At 46.8% G+C, this 25,980-nt stretch overlaps 1 protein-coding gene across 1 annotated transcript in view; it reads left to right on the top strand.

The window, feature by feature from the left end:
* ATATH8 (Protein kinase superfamily protein) overlaps window positions 1-25,980 on the top strand; it is a 108,651-nt gene that overhangs the window by 67,944 nt on the left and 14,727 nt on the right. The window contains exons 12-13 of the mRNA XM_087391264.1: window positions 24,397-24,559; window positions 24,676-24,741. Of these exons, the coding sequence (XP_087247390.1) occupies window positions 24,397-24,559; window positions 24,676-24,741 (229 nt within the window). The remainder of the gene's footprint in view (window positions 1-24,396; window positions 24,560-24,675; window positions 24,742-25,980) is intronic.

Raw genomic sequence — 25,980 nt, 5'->3', positions numbered from 1 at the left:
GAAAATTGCTCACCTTAATATAGACAGAGGGGGCGAATATATGTCAAAGGAGTTTGCTGTTTTTTTGGCCTTACGTGGCATTCATCATCATCAGTGCATGCTGCCTTACACTCTTCAACAAAATCCCGTGGCTGAGCGGAATAATAGATCAGTGATGGAGATGGCTAGGTGTATGTTGAAAGGCACGCACTTGCCTAACAAGTTGTGGTTGGATGCCGTTATGTGTGCTAATTACATTTTGAACAGATGTACCACAAAGGCATTGCAGATCATCACACCATATGAGGCTTGGACAGGTCCTAAGCCCAAGACTTCTCACCTGAGGACTTTTGGATGCTTGGCATATGCCCATATGTCTTCTCAGACACGCACCAAGTTAGATGATAAAGTTGTCAAATGCATTTTAATTGGGTATAGCTCAGAGAGCAAGGGCTACAAGCTCTTCCAGCCCCGCACAGGCAAGTGTTTGACGAAGTGATGCAAAAATAGCCTCAAGGCTTTCAGTTGCAAATGTGACCAAATGAGAGCTGAATCAAAGGAAGATCAATGCAAATAGAAGCTAAGGAAAAAGCCCCACAATCTGAAAGGACAAAATGGCCAAAAAGAGGACAAATGTGAAAAAGCCCCAAATCAAGCTGCAACTTTGCAAATGTGACCAAATGTCCTCCAATGTCCTGCAATTTCTTGTGAATTTCACTGAAAACCGCCAATTTCAGATCAAAGCAGGTAGATGTCACTGCTATTTGAGCAAATGTGGCAAAATAACCTGCAAATCTGAGAATATCTTGCAATCTGCCTGCAATAGACCCAAAAGCCCCAATTTCGGAGGGGACTTCTACTCAAGGTAAATGCGACAGCCTGCAATGTCTTGTCTCCTGCAAATCTGTAGCCCAAATGCAAAAGCCCCGATTTCTCTACAAAATGGCCGCGTGCTGGCAAAAGCCCCAAATGACCGGCAAATGAACGAGCTACTAGACTGCAGTGAAGTAGGTACTGTCGCACGTGTCAGCGCTTGACGAGCTGTTGTACGACAGAGCCGTACAATTGTACGGATGAATGCCATACTTGTACGGTTGCTGATTCGAAGCTGATGGGCAGGCGATGGGAGCACGTATGACAGGTGACTACGCAAATGTACGGAGAAGGAGAATGGTATGGATGGTCTGTAGGCTGGGCTGCACAGGTACACATGCTTCAGTGATGATCCCATTCTATTGCCAGACGTTGACCTTGAGAATGCAGATATGATACGGGTTTCGGCTATCAGACGAGGGCCAGTCACATCTTACGGGCAGGCCCTATTAGATCTTGGCAGGATGCATGATCTCATTATCTATAATGATCTCGACAAATGGCCCGCCTCGGGTGGTTTCACATGCTTCCCACATGGGGGAGGTTCTAGAGTTGTTGATTACATCATGGGATCCCCTGCCTTAACATCACACATCACCGATTTCACTGTAGCACCTCTTACTCCAAGAGCTGATCACACTTACTTTTTCTTTAACATTTTCACTCCATGTCGTTGCACAGCACTTTCCACCCCACTGAGTTCTTACTCCACCTATCATGATATACGCTTCGACCGTGACTACTCACCTACTTACTCTAACTGTCTGTACGTACTCCTTGCTTACATTGACTACTCACCTACTTACTCTGGCTGTCTGTACGTACTCCTTGCTTACATTGACTTCATACCCCTATTAGAGGACCGTGCTGCCCTAATCACCCGCTCACTACACGAGGCTGTCCTTCATGCTTTCCCTCACACCACTCGCTCCAAAGCCCACCACCACCTCCTGGGAGCATATCCTATAATAATTGGTACGATGAAGAGTGTAAGGCATTACGCCGTCAGCTCAGATTCGAAACCAAAAACAGCCTTCCGAGCGAACCAGAGACGCTACGCGAGATCGTCAGCTGGTACGTAGGAAGAAACTAGATTTCATTCGCCGGAACGAGAAGGAACTACTGAATATTTTGTTTAGTAACAACTCTAAAGACTTCTGGCAGAGATTTTTAGAGGGACGGTCCCCCTCACAACTCACCGACACTCAGGTCTGGTATAGCCATGCACGCACATTATATGACATCCAAAACCAGCCAGCCCCTGACCTCTCACATGTAGGCCATCATCTCTTGGTCATATTGATGCCCTCTAGGCCCTGGTATGTGCCATGTAGCTTTAGTATTGGCACTTAGGTCACCTAGTACTTTTAGTGTCTTATGACACCTAGTACTAGTGGTACCACTAGGACACTCTGTCCTAGGGTTCCCTTTTATTTGTACTTTGTACTCTCTTTCTCAAGTTGTTGATATGACAGCTTTCAGCACTTTGCTCCGCTCTTGTACCTCCTTCCGCTTCCTTGAGCCTACAGTGGTATCAGAGCAGGTTACCCTGCTTGTGAGCTTGACCCTCTCCATTTCAAGCTTGGGAGAACCAGCCCGTACAGCTCTCACTAGTCATCTCTCTTCCTGTCGTACAGCTCTCGCCAGGCACCTTTATTTGTGCCGTACACCTTGCGTCTATCAGACGTACCGTCCGTACGTACCTGCAACAGAAGCTTGGAGCGACGTACTACCTTCGTCTGTACAGTGTCGTACCTACACTGTCATCCATACAATGCTGCGTCGTACCACCATCAGCTCTATACCGTACCTACGCTATTGCCGTACAGCTGCTTACCGTACATGTCCGTACATTGCAATCTTTCCTGAATGGTGCAGTTTATCTTTTCTGCAACTGGATTTTGCTCTGGAGTATGAAGGGACGTGAGCTCCCTCTTGATCCCATGTGTATCACAGAAATGTTGAAAGTCATGAGAGAGATACTCTCCACTGTCCGTGTGTCTAAAGAAACCTGGAATGTGTCTCTCTCTGCTCTAATGAAATGGTCCCAAAAGGGTGGATCTGTAGAGTACTACTACTCGTCTTTATCCACGTGCTCTCCCTGTGTCCCTGGTCTCATCTCTGTAAGCAGACTCCCATGTGTACTTGCTGACTACTGGTAGTGGGTGTTCTGGACTCTGAGGTGTCTCTGTGTAGAAGACTATGTCGCGACTTGTATAGGATTCCGAGAAGTTCCCTGGTTCTAACCATAAGGTGTTATTACAGTTCCAAATGGTGCAGGATAGGGTCTCGGAGATCTGAGTCTCATAGAGAGGCAGTGCTTCCACTCACACTTCTAGGACCCGCGGACCAAGGCCCTTCTGTTGACTCCTTGGTCCGACCGACGGGGATGTATAGTAGCCCCCTTGTTGAAGGCCGTATATCTCAGATGCAGAGTGGGCTCGTGTGGAGCACCTACAAGTTCTCATGGTATCACGGATGATTCACAACAATAAGTCATCGATTCCTCACGAGATCATCCAAGCTGAGTTTGGGTCATCTCCATTGTAGCTAGATGCATCATTCCAGGTCATCACTTATCTATATCGGGTCAGGGGATAGGAGGACTGTACTTCTGGATGTCGCAGACTAGTGTGGCTAGCGCTATCATCCTCTATGGCCCTAGTAGAAGAGATAATGTTATGCACACACAGGTAGGTGGTTCGAGCGACTAGGGCTCCACATGGATAGACTTCCTCCCTTCTTGTACAGCATTGACACGCCTTTTCTCCCACTCAGGTATTATGAGATTAACATGGTCATACGTGAGGATGTGTTACAACTACACACATTCTAGACTTGGTTGGAATCGAGTGAACTCCCAGTGAAGCTTAGCTTCTATAGAGATCATTGCCTACGCATCTCAGAGGAGGGCTTTATTGACTCCCCAAGATATACGCGGATTCACCTGCCCCATTCATTGAAGATCTCTATTGGGCAGTTCCGGGTCTCTTTGTTGGAAATATGGGCCTTGTTGTGTGGTCCTAACCCCTCTCATGGTGGCACCTTGTATATGTAAATTATAGAGGGGACTACGGGGCCCTTGGCACGTGCTAGTGACACGTGGAAGTGGGGATAAAAATCCCACATACAATGGTGAATTGATGGTTCCTTGGTATATATGAGGTAAAATGGTAGACCCTTCTTCAGTCCCGTCGGCCTTTTGCTTGGGGCTGAAGGAGGTTAAGCGTGGCTAGGAGGCGAGGGCATGGGGACCCCCTCATACTCGGCGCATCCAATGTCTAGCTGCCATGTGGCAGGTTTCCTACAGTGGTATCGGAGCAGGCGGTTGCCCTGTGGACTGTGGTGATGACATGTGGCAATGGCGACTGTTTAAGAAAGCCGCGTGGCGATTCTTTGGCGGCTGGTTGCACACATGGGAAGTAATGATCCTTGTGTGCTGTGTGTACATTTGTGATGTGAAGACTGGTGCAGGAATGGATGGCCTGCGTGAGTGGACTGTGCAGTATTGATTGGCGGCCTAGGCTCTTAGTGGGCAACCATATATGATTGGCTGTTTGGGCCTTGAGTGGGTGTGCAGCATTTGTTGACTGGCAGTTCTACATCCGTGGGGTTATGACCATGGGGGGGTGTTGGAAATATGGGCCTTGTTGTGCGGTCCTAACCCCTCTCAAGGTGGCACCTTGGATATGTAAATATTAGAGGGGCTAAGGGACCCTTGGCACACGCTAGTGACACGTGGAAGTGGGGATAAAAAGCCCACATAGAATGGTGAATTGATGGTTCCTTGGTATATATGAGGTTAAATGGGTACACCCTCCTTGAGTCTCGTCGGCCTTTTGTTGGGGGTTGAAGGAGGTTAAGCGTGGCTAGGAGGCGAGGGCATGGGACCCCCTCGTAGTTGACGTATCCAATAGGACGCTGCCATGTGGCAGCTATCCTACACTCTTAACATAGACTTCGCATTGAGAGTGGCATTGCACATAGATTAACCAGGGAGAGGCGCATATGCACCCTGTGTGACCTATAGGAGATTGAGTCAGAGGAGCATTTCATTTTCCAATGCCCAGTGTACTATGAGACTTGAGGGCGCTTCTTTTGTGTCTTCAGAGATAGCTCCGGGCTGTTATCTTGTTTCCTTTCTTTTTTGGACTAGAGATGCTTGGCTGCCTTCATTCACGAGGTAGTTGGACACCGAGAGCTCCTGCTTAGTGTAGGCCATCTCCCGGTCGTAGTGATGCCCTATGGGCCCTGGTATGTGCCTTGTAGGCATAGCTATAGGCACTTTAGTATTTAGTGTCTTTTATGCCACATAGGACATTTAGTCCTATGTGACACCTAGGACACTTGATCCTACGATCTATCCTTATGCTTCGGAGAAAAAGAAAGCAGGTTTGACAGTTAATGCCTCACATGCAATTGAATCCCACGAGCCAGCAGATGCCTCACATGCACATGCTCTCCAGGATGATTGGCATGGGCTGTCCATTGCATGTCCCTGAAAAGCACGGACTTTTTTTTTAACCGTGAGCTGCTCCTGCTCCTGCGAGCTCCCCTTCCTCCCCCGCCGTACCTCTACCTCCCCCTCCGCCGTTACTCCTTCCGCTCACCCCCGCCCCCGCTATCCCCTTCGCTCACCCCCGCCCTGCTATCCCGCCCCGCTACCCCCTCCGTTCACCCTCGCTATCCCGCCCGCTACCCCCGCTATTCCGCCGCTATCCCGCCCCGCTACCCCGCTTCACTACCCCTTCGCTCACCCCCGCCCCGCTACCCCCCTCCGCCCCAGCCCGCTACCCCCCCGCCCCGCTACGTCCGCCACGCTACCCCCCGTCCCGCTACCGTCCTACCGCTCGCTACGCTACCGTCCTACCGCCCTAACCGCTACCTCCCCATCCCGCCCCGCTACCCCCGCCCCGCTACCGCCCCACCCCAGCCCGCCACCCCCTCGCTCCTCTCCGCTCACCCCCGCCGCCAGCCCGTCCACTCACTTTTTTTTTTTAAAATAATAAAATTTACCCCGACCCCCCCCCCCCCCGCTCACTCGCCCCACCTCGCCCCCTCCGCCTCTCCATTCCTCCCCACCCCCCGTCCGCCACCTCGTGCGCCACCTCCGTTCCCGTCACACCCAGGCTCCACCCTCCCGCTTCTACCCCCCCCGTTTTTAGGGTGACAGCCTCTTCCTCATCGGAAGCCTTGCAGTTTGTCTTGGCGGTATGGCGGCTCCCTGCCCGGAACCGGAGGCCCAGACGGTCCCTCCCTCTCCAGATGCCTACCGCGTCATCCTGACTGAGCAGCAGTCATCTCGGGTTCAGGAGGTGGCCAATGACTTTGCTCTTACATCAGTCTACGGCAGAGTCGTTGGACATTCCCCCTCCAGATCAGCCATCAGGGACTGGCTCCAGTCCACTCTCATGTTAGAGGACGGCCATATTGTGGAGGTGGCCCTTATGGGAAGGGGCATCTTCTGGCTCAAACTCTCCAGTGCGAAAGCTGCGAGCAACCTGATTGCTGGCTCCCCCACGTCAGTGGACGGGAAGATTATCATGATAGTCCCGTGGTACCGTGGGTTCAGCGCAGCAGATTTTGATGCCCGATTCCGTATACCTCGCCATCCAGTGACGCTGGTTTTTCCTGGTCTTGCTGCTGAGCTGCGGCCGATTGTTAGGGACCTTGGTTCCCACTTCGGCTGGGTTATGCACGATACCTTCGTCGATGCGGTGACTACGGCAGGAGCCCCCCGAGTCCGTGTGGCTGTGGCGGATCCTGCGACTCTCCCGGCAGTGATCGAGATAGTGACAGGTGCCGGCAGCATCACCCAGAGCATGGTAGTCACCGGACAGCCAGGACAGTGTCTGAGGTGTCACGGCTTTGGACACCTGGCGGCTGCCTGCCCACGTTTCGCCAGCTCTTCTCGGCCCTCCCCGCCTCCCCCCGCTCCGTCCCCTCCTCCGGACAGCCACGCCAGGAGGAGCAGAGGCAGCCGGAGCCCGGACCAGAGCTAGCTGGCGGCTGGACTGAGGTTAGAAGAAAAAAGGGAAAGAACAAGAAGATTTCTGACAAAGGCAAGGAGGCAGAGGTTACCCCACTTGTAGCTGCACCCCAGAGACCCGATAGGCAGCCGCCCCAGGGACTTGGGAGAGCATCTTCCTCGACGGTAGCCCGCCCTCCACAGCCTCAGGTCCCCCTTTCTCCCTCTCCCCAGCCTCCCCCCCTCCAGCCCCAGCCCGTCCCCCAACGGCACCCCTTGCCTCCCGACCCGCAGCTTCAGCCCCCGCGTCCTCCTCAGTCTTCTTCCCCTCCTTTTCAGCCCCAGTTTCAGTTGCAGCCCCATCCCTCCCCCCCCCCGCCTCTTTCAGTTCTCCCGCAGAGCAAGCTGCTCCGTCGGCGGTTCCCCAGCCGAGGGCAGTTCCCGCTCCCCCTCCTCCTCCACCGCCAGCCGCCCCTGAGGAGTCTGAGCTGCTTTTTCCCCAGCCTCCTCCCCCTCCCCCTCCCCCTCCGCTGATAGGACACCCGGAGTCTCCACCACCTCTGGTGCAGGCTTCTCCGTCCGCTAGCCCCTCAGTGGCAGACTCTGATGGGCCTCAGCCTCAGGAGAGAGAGCTCCCCCGCGACTTTTACAGATCTGGCCCCTGGGACTACTTGGACGTGGCCGACCTCGGGACCTTTCCTGCTTGCCTCGACATGCCCGTGAGGAGGTGTGGAGACACACTCCTTCCTTGGTCCAGCCTAGCATGCAGGCGACGCTGTTGGCACCGTTTACCACGGATGAGATGCTGGAGGCCTTGATGGCCATCGATGGACAGAGATGCCCAGGTGAGGATGGGCTATCCCGGGCATTCTTCACCTCCTTCTGGGACCAGATCCATCAGCCCCTCTTAGCAGCTTTTTAGAGGATTTTCAGCAGCGGTTATATGCCAGAGAGCCTCTCCTCGGGACTGATTTGCCTCATCCCGAAGGGAGGAGATAGACAGGAGATCCGTCAGTGGCGCCCGATCACTCTCCTTACCACTGCCTACAAAATCCTAGCCAAGATGATCAGCGCCAGAGTCTGGCCTCTACTTCCAGACATCATTCACGACACTCAGACAGGCTTTGTTCAGGATCGCAGTATTCTGGACAATGTCTTCACCTTTTTAGAGGCGGCAGAGTGGGCTCAGCACAGCGGATCACACCTAGCCATCCTACTTCTCGACTTTGAGAAGGCCTACGATCGGGTGGACTGGTCCTTTCTGGAGGGGACTCTGGAGCGGCTAGGTTTCCCAGCAGGTTGGATTAAGGGCATTTCAGCTTTGTACAGGACAGCCTCTAGCAGAGTCATCATTGGAGGCAGGTTGGGAGAGCGTTTTGGCTTGGAGAGATCAGTGCGTCAGGGCTGCCCCCTTGCCCCTTACCTGTTTCTCTTCTTCGCCGAGGCTATGACTTACTATCTCCGGGCGAGGTCTTCAGGGATCAGGGGTGTTCGCCTCCCCCTCCGGGAGGACACGGAGCTCTTGGACTCGGAGTACGCGGATGACACAGCCCTGTATGTCCAGGACGATGAGTTGATGCTGGAGAGGGTGAGGTTGGCCCTGGAGGTCTTCTGTTCGGCTGCTGGTGCGAAAATCAACTGGAACAAATCAGTTGGTTTCCTCACAGACCCCGGGGCGCGTTCTCAGTGGGGGAGGTTTTTGGGTTTCAGGTGGATCCCGCGGGGACAGACAGCTAGATACTTGGGTTTTCAGGTCGGCCTGGACATCACGCCAGCTCAGCAGTTTCTCCCGGTGCTAGATTCCATCCGACGGAAGCTGGCTTTCTGGAGTACTGCTAAGCTTTCCCTTGCAGGTCGTGCCTTGGTAGTCAACCAAGTCCTCCTTGCCACGGCTTGGTATGTGGCTTCCTGTTGGTGTTTCTCGAGATCCAGTGTGGCACAGCTTAGGAGGCTGGTTCGGAACTTCCTTTGGTCCGGGGAGGATGGCCTCAGAGATACCAGAGCCAGGGTTGCTTGGCAGACAGTTATTCTTCCGCAGGCTGAGGGAGGCCTGGGAGTCATCGATCCAGAGCTGCAGAGTCAGGCCTTGCTAGGCAAGTTGGTCATCCGCGGTTTGACCCCGAGGGGGCAGACGTGGAAGATGCTACTTCAGCAGGGGGTCGGTTCCTGTGTCCCGCGACGAGGTGGAGAGTGGCTCCCGTCCCTCAGGTGGATCTTCACTTCCGCCCCACTTACTCAGCCCCGTTCCCCACTCGTTCGTAGCCTCCTCATGGTTTAAAGGCGGCTCCGCCTCAGTCTCATTCAGTCCCCTCCCCGCTGTCAGGAGGAGATTGATCGCCAGCCGCTCATCTGGAACGATCAGGTCAGAGATGCCGAGGGCCTTCAGTTGGGGGAGAGATCACACATCAGGTGGGATGGTTGGATGAGGGGGCCAGCCCGGTCCCTTCGAGTTTGGAGGGACACGTACAGATATTTGGAGACGGCTGATCTAGCAGACGCCGCTGGAGGTGTTCGTGGAGCCCAGGCGAGACGCACGGAGATCGACGGCGCGATCCCAGCTGATTGGTTGGTTCCACCGGAGCCTCAGATCCTCATGCCTGGTGACGACCGTTGGCTGGGACAGTTCACCCCCCGCGGCATCCCACTGGTGGTCGCAGGACGTATGGTCGACTCCTCTATTTCTTTCTTCGCGATTATGGGGGATGGACGACTCAGGAGAGAGGATGCACTCATCGACCCCCTACTCCCATGGCAGAGGGTTCGGATCGTAGGCCTTTTGGGGAAGGTCTGGCGTACCGACCCTAGCATTGAGCAAGATCAGCTGCAGCTTTGGCGACTCTGGCTCTGGGAGGGGCGGGCCTTGTCAGAGCTTGAGTGGGACCCAAGAGAGTGGAGCTGGCCAGAGGTTGTGACAGGACAGGGACCGACCTCCTTCTTCGCCTACAGCACGACTTTGGGCAGGCGAGTTCTTGGGAGGATGCAGAGTCGCCTCCCCACCCAGCGGCCTAGCTGGTATGCACAGGGTAGGCCTTGTGGGAGAGCTGGCGGCCGCGGAAGATCTCCTACTTCCTGTGGCTTCTCGCCCACAAAGGTCTTCCGGTGGGGAGCTGGTTGAGACAGATAGGCCAGGACGGACGATGTCAGATCTGCCGCGTGGTTGAGGAGTCACCAAAGCACTGCCTGTGGAGCTGCACTCGCGCCCAGGAAGTGTGGAGGTGGACTTTCGGGATTCTCACTCGCGCAGCACCAGAGCTAGGCTTGATCACGTGGGGCGCGTTCTGTTGGTGCAGCACCGCACCTGGTCTACATCACTTCTTCGAGGCATGCCAGCAGGACCCCACTTTCCTTATCACGGAGGGTACATGGGGGCTGCTCGAGGGTATCCCGCAGCACCTAGCAGAGGCGGATACAGGAGTTCAGGAGAGGCAGCTAGTCTGGGAGATTATCAGCAGCATAGCAGGGTGGCACATTTGGACCTCGCGTTGCGCGCAGATCCTCGGTGGCACCTCCTTATCGACTGCCCAGGTCATGACTGATATTTGGTGCGAGATTATTCATACCCTCAGAGGCCAGTGGGACCAGATTCAGGTAGATTCCCGGTCCGGTCAAGAGAAGCGGAGACGCTTCCTTCGGGCTTGGAACACTCAGGGCCTCTTCTTCGAGCAGACCTCGCAGGGCCTTCGGTGGTGCTACTCACCACCCCGATGGCTGTTCATTCACACTCGCTTTATCCCGACGTGAGAGAGTGATTTATTGTGTTACCTTTTAGGGCTGTGTCCGATTTGTGTACGCAGCCTATCAGCTACAAGCTGACTTTTTGTATCTTGTTCTCGAAGTGATATAATTAGCACTGTTTTTTTGGCAAAATGGGCTGTCCATTGCTCCTTTGATCCCTCCCAAGTTGATGCATTCTTTACTGCTAATGATGCTCAATCTTGGTATTTTGATAGTGGTGCTTCCAAGCACGTCACATCTTGCAAATAGTTGTTTCATTCCTTAGCTAATGCACCTCGAGGGGGGACTGTCACATGTGCTAATAATGTCTCCTATGCTGTAAAAGGATCATGCTTTCAGAGGTGGCTGAATATGGTTGAGAATGAATCAGGATGCAAACTTGTCACCCTCAACACAGATAGGGGGGGAGAGTATATGTCAAAGGAGTTTGATGCATTTTTGTCTTCACAGGACATTGTTCACTCATGCACTACTCCTTACACTCCTTAGCATAATCCTGTTCCTGAAAGGAAGAACAGATCCACTATGGAGATGGCCAGATGCATGCTTAAGGCCAAGTCCTTGCCCAATAAATTTTGGCTTGATGCAATGATGTGTGCCAACTATGTGCTGAATAGATCTCCTACAAGGGAATTGAGGACTGTTACACCTTATGAAGCACGGAAAGGCAGGAAGCCTTCACTTTCACATGAGAGTTTTTGGGTCTCTTGCATATGTTCATGTACCATCTCAGCTGAGACATAAGCTTGATGACAAGGCAATCAAATGCATATTTATTGGTTACAGCCAAGAGAGCAGAGGGTATCGGTTATACCAACCAATACTAGAAAGATTATTGTCAGTTGAGATGTAATCTTTGCTGAACATTCGGCCTCTCCTCTTGTGGACTGCAAAGCTAAGCCAGAAGTTGACATGTTTGATGCCTTTGACTCTTGGCTATCTCTACTTCCCTCAGAGGGGGACTTAGACCAGCAACATGAGCCTCTTGCAGGACCTCCAACAAGCAATGATCAGCCAGTACCCCATGCTGATTTGCAGGTTTCTCTTCCAGCACAAAATGATCCCACTATTCATGATGCAGTGAATGAAGAAAGAGCTATCAATAGACAGCAAAGGCAAGTTCCCAGATGGCTTCTTGACACATTGCGGGACAGCAAACAAGATCAACCTCTTGCTGCCCGGACAAGATCAGGGAATAGACAGATGCATGGTCACTTTCTTGAGTTTGCACTCCTTGCTACAGCTTGCAATGAAGAACCTTTGTGCCATAAAGATTCTTTTGACAGCAAAGAGTGGATAAATGCAATGAGAGCTGAGTTACAATCCATTGCCAAAAATGACACATGGGAATTAGTAGATCTCCCTCCCGGCAAGCATGCCATTGGTACCCGGTGGGTCTACAAATTAAAAAGGAAATCTGATGGCAGCATAGATCGACACAAGTGACAAAGCCCGTCTTGTTAAAAAAAGGATATGCCCAACAATAAGGCATTGACTTTGAGGAGACCTTTGCTCCCACTTCCAGCATTACTACTATTAGATGTGTCATTGCCATTGCAGCCCATCACCATTGGCAAGTGCACCAGCTTGACATCAAGACTGCCTTTCTTCATGGGGATCTGCAGGAAAAAGTTTATGTGACACCACCTCCTGGCTTTGAGGTTGTTGGTTCTGAAAACAAGGTATGCCGGCTTAGAAAAGCCCTTTATGGTTTGAAGCAGGCACCCAGGGCATGGTATGCCAAAATTCATGCACACTTACTATCCCTTGGTTTTCAAAATAGCCCCACAGAGTCCACTCTTTATGTCCGTGGGAGTGGATCTGATTTTTTAGTGCTGATTTTATATGTGGATGACATGCTGATCACGGGCCCCGATACTCAGCATATTGCAGATTTCAAGGATGATTTGCAGCAAGCTTTCGAAATGTCATACATGGGACAGTTACACTATTATTTGGGCATTCAGTTTGCTCATGTTGAGGGGGGTATCATGATGTCACAGTCCAAGTATATTGGACAGCTTCTTGATCGTTTTCAGTTTGAGGATTGCAAGCCAATCTCTACTCCAGTGGACCCTGGCTTCAAATTTTCAGCTCATGATGGGAGCCCACCATGTGATATCACTCTTTACTAGCAGGTTGTTGGATGTCTCATTTACTTATGCCACACCAGACCTGACTTATAGTATGCAGTATCCCAGCTCAGTAGGTTCATGCACATGCCCAGCTCACAGCATTGGCAGGCAGTGAAGAGAGTCTTCAGATATCTCAGAGGCACTCAGGATTTAGCTCTCTTCTATGGTGATCAGGGTTCACTTACCGTGCATGCTCACATGGATAGTGATTGGGCAGGTTGTTCCGACACCAGAGTGTCACATATTGGCAATTGTTTTTTGCTTGGCAGTTCATGTATCTCTTGGCTCAGCAAGAAGCAACCAACAGTTGCCACATCTAGCTGTGAGGCTGAGTACAAGGCAGCCTTCACCGCTACAATAGAGTGTGTCTGGCTTCAACAGTTGCTTACAGATCTTGGTATTTGCCAGACATCCTCCACTATGGTTTACACTGATAGCCAGAGTGCTTTGGCCATTGCGCGTAATTCAGTGTTTCATGCGCGTACCAAGCACATTGAAGTTCACTATCATTATGTTCGAGAGCGGTTGTCAGCAGGAGACATAAAGTTGTCCTACCTTCCCACAGAGGACAACATAGCTGATATGTTTACAAAGGCACTTCCTCATCCCAAGTTCGAAGTCTTCCGACAGGCTTTACACTTGGTTCCCTTTGTTACATAATTTGACATACCTTGTACTTTTAGGTATTCTGAGATGTTTCCAGAATACTTCAGCCCATACCATGGAGGGGCGTTTGTAGGCCATCTTCTCCTGGTCGTACTGATGCCCTATGTGCCCTGGTATGTGCCTTGTAGGCATAATTATAGGCACTTTAGTGTTTTAGTGCCTTTTATGCCACATAGGACATTTAGTCCTATGTGACACCTAGGACACTTAGTCCTAGGGTCTATCCTTATGTACCTTGTATTTTCATTTTCTTTAGTCTAGTTGATGTGACGGCCTATCAGCCTCGACTCTTGTACTTGCTCACACACTCACCGTACCTACACTTAGATCACAGAGAGACAGGAGTAGAGCACTCTGGTAGACTTTTCCTAGACTATGATCAATGAGTTTTTTCATCCGGGCCATATCGACTCTCACCCCACGGGCCTTTGGCATGATCGCTACCTAGAGCTAGCGACGCGACAAGCCTAGTAAAGGATGGATGCACAAATTACAATTTGGGACATCCCCTCCTTGTTAAGAGTTGGAGTGTGTTCAACAGGGGTCATCGTAGCCCTTGTTAGACGCAGATCCATGAACAGGAGACCACACAGGACCACGTTCACAGGCAGCTGGCAGCATTCTATCTTTGACTTCATGCTAACACTCCCCCCTTTCGTCATGACGTGGGGAGAAGGGGGGGGTTGTAGCTGCAATACTGGATCGGATTTCACTTTGTACTCTGATGACATATGATATGATACGATGATGCAGATGATCATCTGATATTGATGTTATGATGGTATCACTGGTGTTATTATGGCTACGTAGCAGTTTGCAATTAGCATTGGTGTTCATGCTCATGTAGTAGCTCCACCCTTCAGCTTGTTTGTATTAGGTTTCTCATAGTCTCATAGACCCATCGGTCTTCTGTAGACTTTACTAAACTCTCTCTCTCTCTCTCTCTCTCTCTCGCTTTTCCTTCCTTTTTTCTTTTGCTAACTCAACAAGAATTGGCGTCCTAGGTTGAAAATTTTACATTACTGTGAATGAACTAAAAACCATGCAGAGAGTTTGACACTATTATAAATGCTAGTAAGGGCAAAGTTTGTTCCTAATTCGTTTCCAATAGTAAGAATCTTCTCCTTCGCGATTGCAACTATATTTGGTTGCTCTAGGTTAAGATCCATACATTACCGTAAATGAACTAAAACCTATGAAGAGTGGTTGGCACCGTTATACTTAAATTTTAATATGGATGAACACTCTTTCCAATTAGTCTGTCCCTAACTTAAGCATGTCCATAATATATTTTGATTTTTTTTCCCCCAAAAAGATTACTTCATTAAGTATGACTGAAAACCGCAAGAGCAAGCTCAAGTGCGGGAGTACATCATGCCATGCATGAGAAAAAAAACCAGCTCAAAATGAGCCAACAAAAATCCAAGGTGGAGGCTGAAAGTGCCACCTCAACCCTGAAGGAGACTCAGAGAAGAAAGGAGATCCTCTCCAAACTCTGAAAAAAGTATGTGAAGAACTAGTCTTTTCGAGAATGCAAATGTGTGCAATGCATGCAGAATTTGAATGCCAATTGGCCCTCCAACGGGGAAGAGCACCCTTGTGAGAGTACTTGTTCTATTTCAAACTACATGCAAGGTGGGAGAGAGATGGTGGATGAATGCAATGTGGTAGAGAGAATGCTACGTGAGATTCACAATGAAAGGGTGATACTCTTTCATTAATGTCCCTTGAGATCACTCAAGTTCCATCTTTCCATTTACACCTACCCTTAGCCTATGACCCATGCATCTACCATTCAATGCACCTTAACGCACCCTTCCCTTCCTATTGCCCCCTGGACCTAAACACGTGTGTGCATATTTTTATTAATAGAATAAGTGTCACATGTCCAAATTCAATGCCGTCTAAAGGAGTGGCTCCAACTCGACTAGTCCTATCTACTGAGATGATCCACCGCCATAACAAATCGGTCGGTGTCCATCATAAATAAATATACATGTTACACCATTGGCGTATAATATATAATAAAGTTTTAATGTCTACTAATCACAGATTAGTGATTTCTCTTGTCATGACACTCCCTCTTGCTCGAATGGACAGAAGTCCTCTTCTGGATCCTCTGTTGTCTCTTTCGTACGCTTCTCTTTTACTTATGCATTTGCATCTCCTCTTCATAATCTGCAAATAGTCTTCTCCTAGTAGTACACGATCTCTTCTGAATTAGAACTTAAATCTCATCTTCAAGTTTTGATTTCTCTTGACGCTGAATATTCAAAATGCAGAAGTACCACTATAGTGCCTCTTCAATATCTCTTCATACTCAGAACTTTCTTCTGAATACCAAGCTGCTGAAATCTCTTTATAGTAACCTGCTCAATAAGCTGAAACATATTCTCAATAAACTGGTCAGTATTAAAACGATTCTCTCACCCAAATGTTTCATTGAACTAGATAGACCTTGGCCATAGTTGATTTTGCGATGGAAAACTACTTAGTCTATAGGAACTATATACTTGTAATCTCTTTTTCCAACTCTTCTATTTCAGCCCTATTCATCCTATCAAACACTCTACACAGAGGAGAAAAATATTTTTTCTGTGTCCATACTCTACAATGAATATGCCTACTCTCTACTCAGTTCACACATCCATACACAATTGTTGGCTGAATGGATAGCATTTACTCTTGGTTCTATGTTCACTGTAGAGTCTTGAGATGAGGAGGTAGAAGCCTCACCCTCTTGCTTGGATGCTTTGCCTTTCCCTTTTACAGAATTCGTCTTGTCAATTTTGGCTAATAGAGTAGGACATTTATGCCATGGATGCCTGGCTTATGTTTCTTACATCCGAAACATTTACCCTCCTTAATTAGCTTTTTCTTCTCATCGTCAGTCATGGAAGGAAATGGTATCCATCCAGGACGTGATTGGCTATTAACATTTTGTACAATAGCTTTCTTCTTTCCTTTGTTGAAGGGTTTACGAGGATTCAATTTCCTCTCAGCAATCTCAGCCAATTTAGTGAGGTCTTTCAAAGTGGTTGGGTTGAACATTTTAACATCATACCTCACTTTTGGGGTTAGGGCTGCTAAATACTTCTTCCTTCTATCATCCTCGCTCTTCTCAAGTAACTCTAAAGAGAGTTTCCAGAACCTAGCTGTAAATTTAGCGTTACTCTCGTTATCGAATTGTCTGAAACTTTCCTAGCGGAAGGTCGATTCTTCTTCATGCCTCGGAGTCATGAAAGTGGCCTTTAAGTTGCTGTACAAATTTGGACCGTTGAAGAATAGGCTCTTTTCCCGTTTGTGATAAGGACCACCACATCAAAGCATCCTTCTATAGATGCAGTGTGGCAAGAGCAAGCTTCTCATGGTCGGTCTTATCTTGATGGGCAAAATATAGCTCAAAATGGCGAATCCAATTGAGGATTTTATGCACCTCTCTTGCTCCATCATACTTCGGGAACTCTATTCTCTCTCGAGGTTGAAATTTGGCTCTCTTTGAGGGAGTACTTAAATCGTCATCCCCAAAATTCAGCACTCTCTTAGTCTCAAATTTTGTCATAATAAATTGTTCAATCATATGGCTAAGTTGAGAAACTAACTTATCAACGGGAGACTCCTCTCTCCCTCTTAAACTTGGATTATAATCCAAGTGTACGGGATTTTGAGTTAAAGGCGTAAACTCAGCGCCTTGCTCTTGGATGGACTCGTTTCTCCCTTTTTTTCTAAAGGAAAACTCCCTATCAAGAGATTCTTGAAGGAGAGATGAAGGTTATTCTATACATGAATTATCATACTCAATATGTGTGTAACTCTTATCTACATTATCCTCTTCAGGAGGAGGTGATGGTGTTCTCTCCCTATCTCCTCTTGGTAGTAAAGGAAAAAGAATAAGTTCATTATTAAATATCCCTTCTCCTTCCATTCTTTCGTTTTAGTAATACAAGAGAGAAAATGAGTTGCTGTAATTTCAGAAAAGGGGTTTATTTTACAGCAAAAGTCAAGTGTTGTAGAGTTGGTGGTACTTATCCGACTCCCGCTTTGCTTGTGATGAAAAACCACTTCAAATGGCCTCTTCTTCCTTCTCTTTTAGGCTTTTCTTCTTGTATTTCTGCTGTAAAATGGTGCGCTTTGTTTGGGCTACTTATTTTGAGTGGATTGGAGCTCTAGATACCGTTATAGGGGGTACTTGATGGGTGGATCTTGTTCCAATCCAACTTTCAATTGGGGAGAACGGGGGGGTCTCTTTTCCTCACGGTTTAAGGGTTTTAAGGGTCTATTTGCACGGGGGGAGTCACCCCGTTAGGACACCTCGTTCCCCATCCAAAGACCAAAATAATCGGAGAAAGCCCTTACTTCAAGGGTTTCGAATTCCAGCTTGTTCTGTTTGCAAGAATTGAGGCCTATTAGAAATCGTGAAAAGTCGGGAGATTCAGCAGAACTCGGCTTTCGCATGGTGTCCGGCCAAAGGACTGTTTCCCGCATAGATCTAACTCCCACCGTGTCCTCCTTTGTTCGGTATTCTGTCACGTTGCTGCTGCCTTGCTGGCACTCGTTTCTTGCACAAAAAGAAAAGTAGGGCCTTGCACCACAAGTTTGGGTCTATGATATTGAGACCCCCGTCTTGTGTGTGGAAAGGATTAAGGTCTCCCAAGCCACCTTGGCTATAGTGTCTGTAGTGCCATCTAGCCCATTCCCTAAAAAGTTCCTTATGGGTCTCTTGAGTTGAGCAATGCAATCAGCAAGAGCAAACTCCCTCCAGCGTGGGATTCCTTGCGCTCCTCGCCTTCACGTGCGACTCCTCCCCGTGTGTTCTGCGTTGGCTGCTGTCCTGTGCGCTTGCGCCCTCCCTCGTTCTCGCTTCTTCTCCTTTTCTTTCCGTCCTGGTAGTGGATCATCAAAGCTCTGATACCAAATGTGAAGAACCAGTGTTTTCGAGAATGCAAATGTGTGCAATGCATGCATAATTTGAATGCCAGTCGGCCCTCCAATGGGGAAGAGCACCCCCATGAGAGTACTTGTTTCTATTTCGACCTACATGCAAGGTGGGAGAGAGATGGCGAATGAATGCAATGTGGTAGAGAGAATGCTACATGAGATTCACAATGAAAGGGTGATATCCTTTCATTAATGTCCCTTGAGATCACTCAAGTTCCATCTTCCCATTTACACCTACCCTTAGTCTATGACCCATGCATCTACCATTCAATGCACCTTAATGCACCCTTCCCTTTCTATTGCCCCTAGGACCTAGACATGTGTGTGCACATTTTTATTAATAGAATAAGTGTCACATGTCCAAATTCAATGCCGTTTGAAGGAGTGGCTCCAGCTCGACTAGTCCTATCTACTGAGATGATCCACCACCACAACAAATCGGTCGGTGTCCATCATAAATACATATACATGATACACCATTGGCGTATAATATATAATAAAGTTTTAATGTCTACTAATCACGGATTAGTGATTTCTCTTGTCATGACAAAGTATCTCTCCTAGCAGTAGCTGCTCTGGAGGATCCCTGCATGCTCTCCCAGATGGCCACTAGTGTGTGTATAGTATCAATCCATATACTAGCCATAGATTGGGAAGGGTGAACCTGGGAACACTCCATCGCCTCTGTACATCTGGCCCTCCAAATATGCCAAGCTGGAATGCTAGCCAGAATCTCCCATGATGTGTCCCACTGAGGCATGAGTAGCTCTGAAAGGAGTGAAGGGAATATTCTGGAGAGAGCAAGACTCCACAGAGTGTCATTGTATGATGAAGGCTGAGTCTGAGTCATGTCCCTCGAAAAACACCCGAGGGCTAGTAAGAGATAACCATGCCACTGATCCCCAAGTCGTGAAGAAAGGTGCTCTATGAAATATGCTAAAAATCCTAGGCAACACCCTTCCAAATCGTCCTCGTCTGTCTACGCTCCCAGAGGCAATGTTGAATTGACTCAACTGCTGCGTGGCATTGACGACAAGTAGGCCCCAAACCTGGATCTCGACAGGTTCACGGCAATCCCTCCATGCATAGAAAGCCAAAAGAAGAGAGTTATCTTTCTATTCTTGAGGGATTTCTAGAGCCTATATATATTACGATTTGATCAACACTCCATGGATAATTTGTAGTCATATTCACAGTGTAATATCCAACAGACCTCATATATATTTTCCATGAATAGGCTAGCTTACTCACGAGTTGTAGAATCTTTTTAAGTTGGGGTAAAGTGACTCATTGCGGACAATCAGCCCCAAGTACCCCATACCTACTACGTGTTTAATAAATCCTACAATAAAATCCTTAGAGATATTGAACTTTATTGACTTGGCGTCTTTTGCTTTCACTAGGATGATATTATATGCAATTTAAAAAATCAACCTGTTTGTGGGCTGTTTAAAGCGAAGGCCTTTCCCTTACGTTTAAGACAATTTGCAATTGGAACATCCAAGCAGTGTAGTTTTGAATGAGTCTATGATTAGTGTCCTAACAATCCAAAGAATATTCTTGTGATTGGTCAAACGTGGGCATTCGAATACAGCCTTCACGGTCCTACGGATTTCATCATGTGGTATGATATGTCCTGAGTAGTTTGCCAGGAATACTAGTGTTTCTTTGTAAAAATAGAACTTTTACTAAGCAATTGGAATATTGGCCTTAGTATTCAAGGCTCTTATTTTTTGTTTTACTATTTAGTAGAATGTCTTCAAGAAAATACCACAATTGATTTTCATAGGTAGTGCCATGAATGTAGTTGAGGCATCAATTAAATGAAACGACGATACTGTAAACTCAGAATGCTCATACCCAATTCAAAAAGCTGGTTTGGGATATGAGCTTTCCTAATACGTACTTAGTTGTCAAAAAATTATCCCTTGCAAATAATCAAAGAGCATTCAGTATTTATTTAAAATTTTGATTTTATTTAGGGCATCAAATATCTTTTTAAAATTGTGATTTTTTTAAAGGCTCAGTAATCCATGCATAATTTTATAGTATCATCTGTTTCAAGATTGGTAAAGCCCATATGAATTAGTTTGTTGAATTTGGTATCAATTCTACCAAAAGTGTATATAATTTTAATCAATAGTTCTTAAGGAAAACTTTATTTGCTTAAAATGCCATTTTCTTTTCAACAGAAGAAGAAATGGAAGTATTATAACAAATAAGGTCACACAGAAATATTCTTATTGAAAGAGTTGTTTCAATTTCATTGAACAATTAAATAGAGAGTTGGGTATATCACGTTCTCCCTTAATTTGAAAGACTATATCATCTTTTTCAGAGAAATATAGTATTTAATAACTCCGCTGTAGAGTATGGCCTAGGCTATAGAGACATTCCTGACCCAAGGCTAACATTTACCCTATCAATGTGCATAATTAGGAATCACGATGTCTTGTACCCTCTTGTCAATAGTGTTTACACAGTGAGAACACATATTTATGTGCACTAGGACTTCTGTTAATTTGAATGTCTTAAGCATTGAGTAGCTTAAGAATCTATGAGCGCAACTTTTATCAATCAATACTTGGTACTTTCTGCCCCTCATATTACTCTGTATCCTCATTAAACCATAATGTATATATGTGGGCTCCCACATGCCAATGATAAACAAGACATCTGGGTATTGTCCTCATTGTAAACCTCCACTTCTTTATATGTTTCATTATAAAATAACTGCTACATCTTACCGCATGCCCTTGCCTTTACTAAGGTTATCTCAGGTACTAGTTTCAACTTTTGTTCCTCAGGAAAACTTGTAAATGGTCTTCATGCATGCACCTCAGATTTTTTTTTTCTGTTCTCTTTTAAAATCCTGATGTTTAATGGATGAACATCCTTCACCTTTGGATTTCTTTGGTTGTATCTGAGAAATCTATTTCTTGAATGAACTCTTCTGTTAATAATAGAAAAACTAGCACTTTTGTGTATAAACCTTGCTTGTTTACCCACTTTGGCCTTACTATTGTGTCATCATATATGTGGACATGCTCGATGGCGTCATCGAAAATTTTAAAGAATTTCTGATCAATTCCCGTTGTATAATTATGCTTTAGGGCTCTAATAAAAGTTTTATTTATTGGAATTTATCTCTACATTTGAGTTTGAGCAGAAGCTCTCACAATCAACGATATATTGGTTAAAGAATTTCTACCCACAATGCAGTGATCATATGCTTCCCACATGCTTTCAAGCCGCTTTCCACTCTTTCAAGCTTATTCTTAGCGTAAAATTCTTTTGTAGAGGGCTTGTTTACACTCTGTCCAGGGTTCTATCTTTCTCTCTTTGGTTCATCTGCCCGTTGTAGACATTATTTTCTAGGGATAGGACAGCCTCTAGGAATTGATGTTCATATTTCTTTTCCGTTTAATGTTGGTGGTTCCAAATCTGTTAGAACACTTGAAGGGTTGTCCTGCCAAAGTGACATGACAATAACAAGAAAGCTGACGGTGGAGGTCTTCTAGACTGAGTTGTCGTCCACACTTATGCACAGGTAGGATAGATGCTCGCACACACAATGAATTGCAACGGCAATACAAAAGCCAACATTGACTAGAATGAAAGCATACATCTGAAAGTGCAGCAACTACTACAAAATTATCAAAGAACCCAACATGTAGCGAACCCTAGATGAGGAGGTGTGAGGATGAAGCCTCCTAGCGGCTTCTCATAGAAGGTTGGGCTTCAGCCCCGTCTGATGTGGCACTTTGATGAACAGTGCCCAATCACAATGCGTCAAACTCATGCACAGCCGCCATAACCGAAATCTGATTGGCTGACCTAGGGTGAGTGACATGGTGAATGTGACACGTGATAAAGACACATAACTAAAACTAGTAGAATGGCACACTGTGGTACCTACCCCTCCATCCATGGGTGAGTGTGACATAACCGAAATCTGATTGGTTGACCTAGGGTGAGTGACATGGTGAGTGTGACACGTGGTAAAGACACATGACTTAGACTAGTAGAATGGCACGCTGTGGTATCCACCCCTCCATCCATAATGGATGTATGTACTTAAAAACATTAACCACTTGCACGCACAAGGGTACAACTCTGTACAAAAAGCAGAGAAACAGAGATGATTATGCTGAAAATTGTGATTCATCCGCATTGCTCTCTGCACACAAGTTGCACACCAACTGATTATGAAAATGAGTTTTTAAAGATAGATATAGGTTGGGTTTGACCTGAAATGATTTATAACTTGGTTTAGCCTAAAATATCTTTTAGACATAGATGGACGAAACCTAGGTTAAATTAACTAGAGGTACATGTAGGTTTAAGCTAATCTAGGAGTAACTTATGCAATTGGGTAAGGCCTATGAATTACTTTTCGACTCCTATTAAAATTTGAGTTAGTTTTGACTAGGCTTGTAAAATTTTGCCCAATGACCCCTCTGCCCACTCTTACACTTTAATTAATTATGATGAGTAAGAATTTTGCCCAATGACCCCTCTGCCCACTCTTACACTTTAATTAATTATGATGAGTAAGTAAAAATTAGGGTTGTCTGGGGTTTAAAAACGTGAGCTAGAGCTCCACTCAGAATTAACTCAAAATGGGCATACAAGTTTATTAGAAGTGCACAAGGGTTTGACCAAAGCGTACTGCTGAATGGCTACCACTAGAGTAAATAATACTTGACAGAAATAGTTTTAAAAGGGACATCTACTATGCTCACCATAGGTTCCAAATGGCCTTGAATCATACCTCATACAGTCTTGGATCTCCCTTGACACCTCAAGGCTTACCACCAACAAAGAACATTGAAGGTGGTTGGTTAGAAAAGTGGGATACAGAAAGTCCCATGTCCTAGATAGGCGAGCAACTAAGCTACTTTTTGGGTCATGTAATCAAGTGCATGACCAGGTGGAGGGGTGATCCGTACCAATCTGGGCATATCACAGTGATTCCATGATATGGAATAATTGCGACATGTAGCAGCTTTACCTATCTGTACCTTCACTGTGGAAAGGTGTTACCCTTGGGAATAGGTGATACCATTTACCATGCAAAGGGAACTAATAATCTGTCAGATGTTAATATATGCATACATGTAATATCTAGTTGACCCTTAAACATATCGCTAGTGATCACAATGTGCAAGTCCTATTACACATGAATCCCTACACGTGTAGTGGAAATAATGAAATAAATAGGAAATCCAATACATTGGGATTTATAGTGGCCATTGGTGGCAACACCTGGCTATGCACATTCAACTATCAGCGTCCTCTCATGGCAGCAGATGTGCAAGATCAATATTTGGATGGATGAATGTGGCAACATGCGGTGGTGCGACTTAATGTGGAGTCCTCATGGCATTACTTTACATGATTGGCTAGGTTTGCCAAAGAATCTTGGCCTAAAAAAACCCCGATTTTCATTAAGTGTCTGCCCTCATATATGGCAGGGTTGAACAGTCATGCTGTAGGATATCTTGATCTCTCATGGTTAATAGTAGATGTGGTCTGCCTCGACCAATGGGAGGGGCAGGGATTGTCCGGCATAGGCTCCACCTTCTATTGAGGGCCTAATTCCCCAAATATGTAAAGGGAATAATGCCCTCAGCTGTGTGACATGTAAATATGGAGACTCTAATTGTCTCTTATGCAGTAGTGTAGTGTGTTTAACCTAATATGTATATTTTAATGGGGGTGTCTTCCTCTCACCATACTGCATACCCTTTTGTGGGGGATGAGGACTCCCTTGTGTGTTGCTAGACAGATGCTGCCAATCAGGAAGACGATTTGTTGAACTTTACTTCAAGCGTTGGAACCCCTACAAGGGGACCAATAATTATGTGCCATGTGAGGCTGGCATGAATAAAAGAGAGTGCGAATAATATATTTATATATGAAAAAAAATTTGATGGTGTGAATATTCATAGGATATCTTATTTCATTTAAGGGCTTGCAGGGTATAATATATAGCTACTTTCCTCTTTTGGATTGTATGTGTTCTCATATCTTGATGTTTTTGTAAGTGATGTTGGTATTGGATCCTTATATGTAGTGCATAAATTCTTCACATTTCAGGTTTTTGGACTTTGGGTTGCTTTGTCGCATGGAGAAGCACCACCAGTTGGCTATGCTTGCAAGTGTGGCTCACATAGTAAATGCAGACTGGAAAAACTTTGTTGTTGACTTGGCTGACATGGAAGTTCTCCCACGTTATATCGATCGCACTGCAATTACATTGGTATAAAATATGAAATTTGGTTTTCCAGCATGAATTTGAAATAAAACCTGAGCTTAAGATGGTTGGCTTTTCATTCAAAATATTTTCTATACTCTGAATATATCCTTTTCACACAGGAGCTGGAGGAAGCATTGGGTGATGAAATTCCTAAAGAAGGAATACCAGACATAAAATTCAGCAAGGTAGACTTGCGATATATATGTCTAGAGTTGCTTCGATACTTCTAAAATAGAATTTGAATTTGTAGAAAGAAGAGAAGATTCGCTAGGTGTTTGAATCAAGAGACTAAATTTCCCTGAAGATTAGTGTATCCTTGTACTGCACTTCTGATTGAAGTGGAAGGAAAGAGTATCATGACATTTTTTGAATAATGCCAAAATAGGAAAATAGCTTGAAGGTATTACTGTTGGAGAGTTGTAATATTTAAGGCAATGGACATGTTAGGAGGGTTAGGGGCACTTTTAAGGTTTCCAATTACCAAGTTCAATCACTGCATCCTGGACCAATCATTGTGTAGGCATGACATTGACAATGCCCTCTACTGCCCAGTCCTTTAGTTTCCGAACAGCCTGTTGGACCTGCTGTTTCCTTTGGAGAAAGGGAGATCCAGATGGCACTGAGAATCCGGATGCCTAAGAGCTGCTCTGGTCAGACCAACTGGTCACCATTTGAATATTCTTCCTTTGTAAACAGTAGCTCTTTTACCTGCTGGCCACCGGGAAAGGAAAAGGAAGTGAGAAGGGAGGAGGGGGTAAAGGAAAAAGGAGGGGGAAGGGGAACCAGCCTCGAAAAAGGCCAAGGCCTACATGGGCAGTTGGCTGTCCAAGCTCACTGGGTGGGAAGAGAAGGGAAGGGGGGTTTGGAACAATCCCTCTCCTTCTCTAGTTGCCTAGAGAGGCAGTACATCTGCTACAGGAAGCAGCTATGAAGCCCCTTTAAAGGGAGGAAGAGGAAGGGGAAGAGTGGAGAAGGGGCTATGAAAAGAGGGGAGGCCGGGGGAGTCTGGACGAGGTCGCAGAGTTTCTTGGGCTGAGGGCAGTCTGAAGAATGACCTTAGAGTTTCTTGCATTGCAAAGGCAAGCCCAATGGCTGGCAAAAGAAAAATAAAATTGCTTTTATAGCAGATACGCCAGATGGAATGGGAAAAGAAGCAGAAAGGGTGGAAAAAGCAGCAAATGAGCTGCAAAAAGTGGGGCCTGGTGCAGCAAAATGTGCTGCACAATGGCGTCTAGGAGGTGGAAGGAGGGGATGAGAGGAGGAGGGAGGGAAGAGCTAGAGGGACTTTATTCTAGCCTCTAGGCCTTGATGGCAGTAGAGCTAGTGGGTTAGAGAGTGCAGGTCTGGGCTACTGAGCAACCTTCTTGGCCACAAGGAGATCTTCCTCCTTTGAGAACATTCCCTTCCAAATAGACTGTAGCACG

This window comes from Dipteris shenzhenensis, chromosome 20 (genome assembly GCF_047967505.1).
Source record: "Dipteris shenzhenensis isolate YYH24624 ecotype China chromosome 20, Dip_SZ_1.0, whole genome shotgun sequence".
NCBI classification, from domain to species: domain Eukaryota; kingdom Viridiplantae; phylum Streptophyta; class Polypodiopsida; order Gleicheniales; family Dipteridaceae; genus Dipteris; species Dipteris shenzhenensis.
This window is presented reverse-complemented; position numbering and strand designations above follow the sequence as displayed.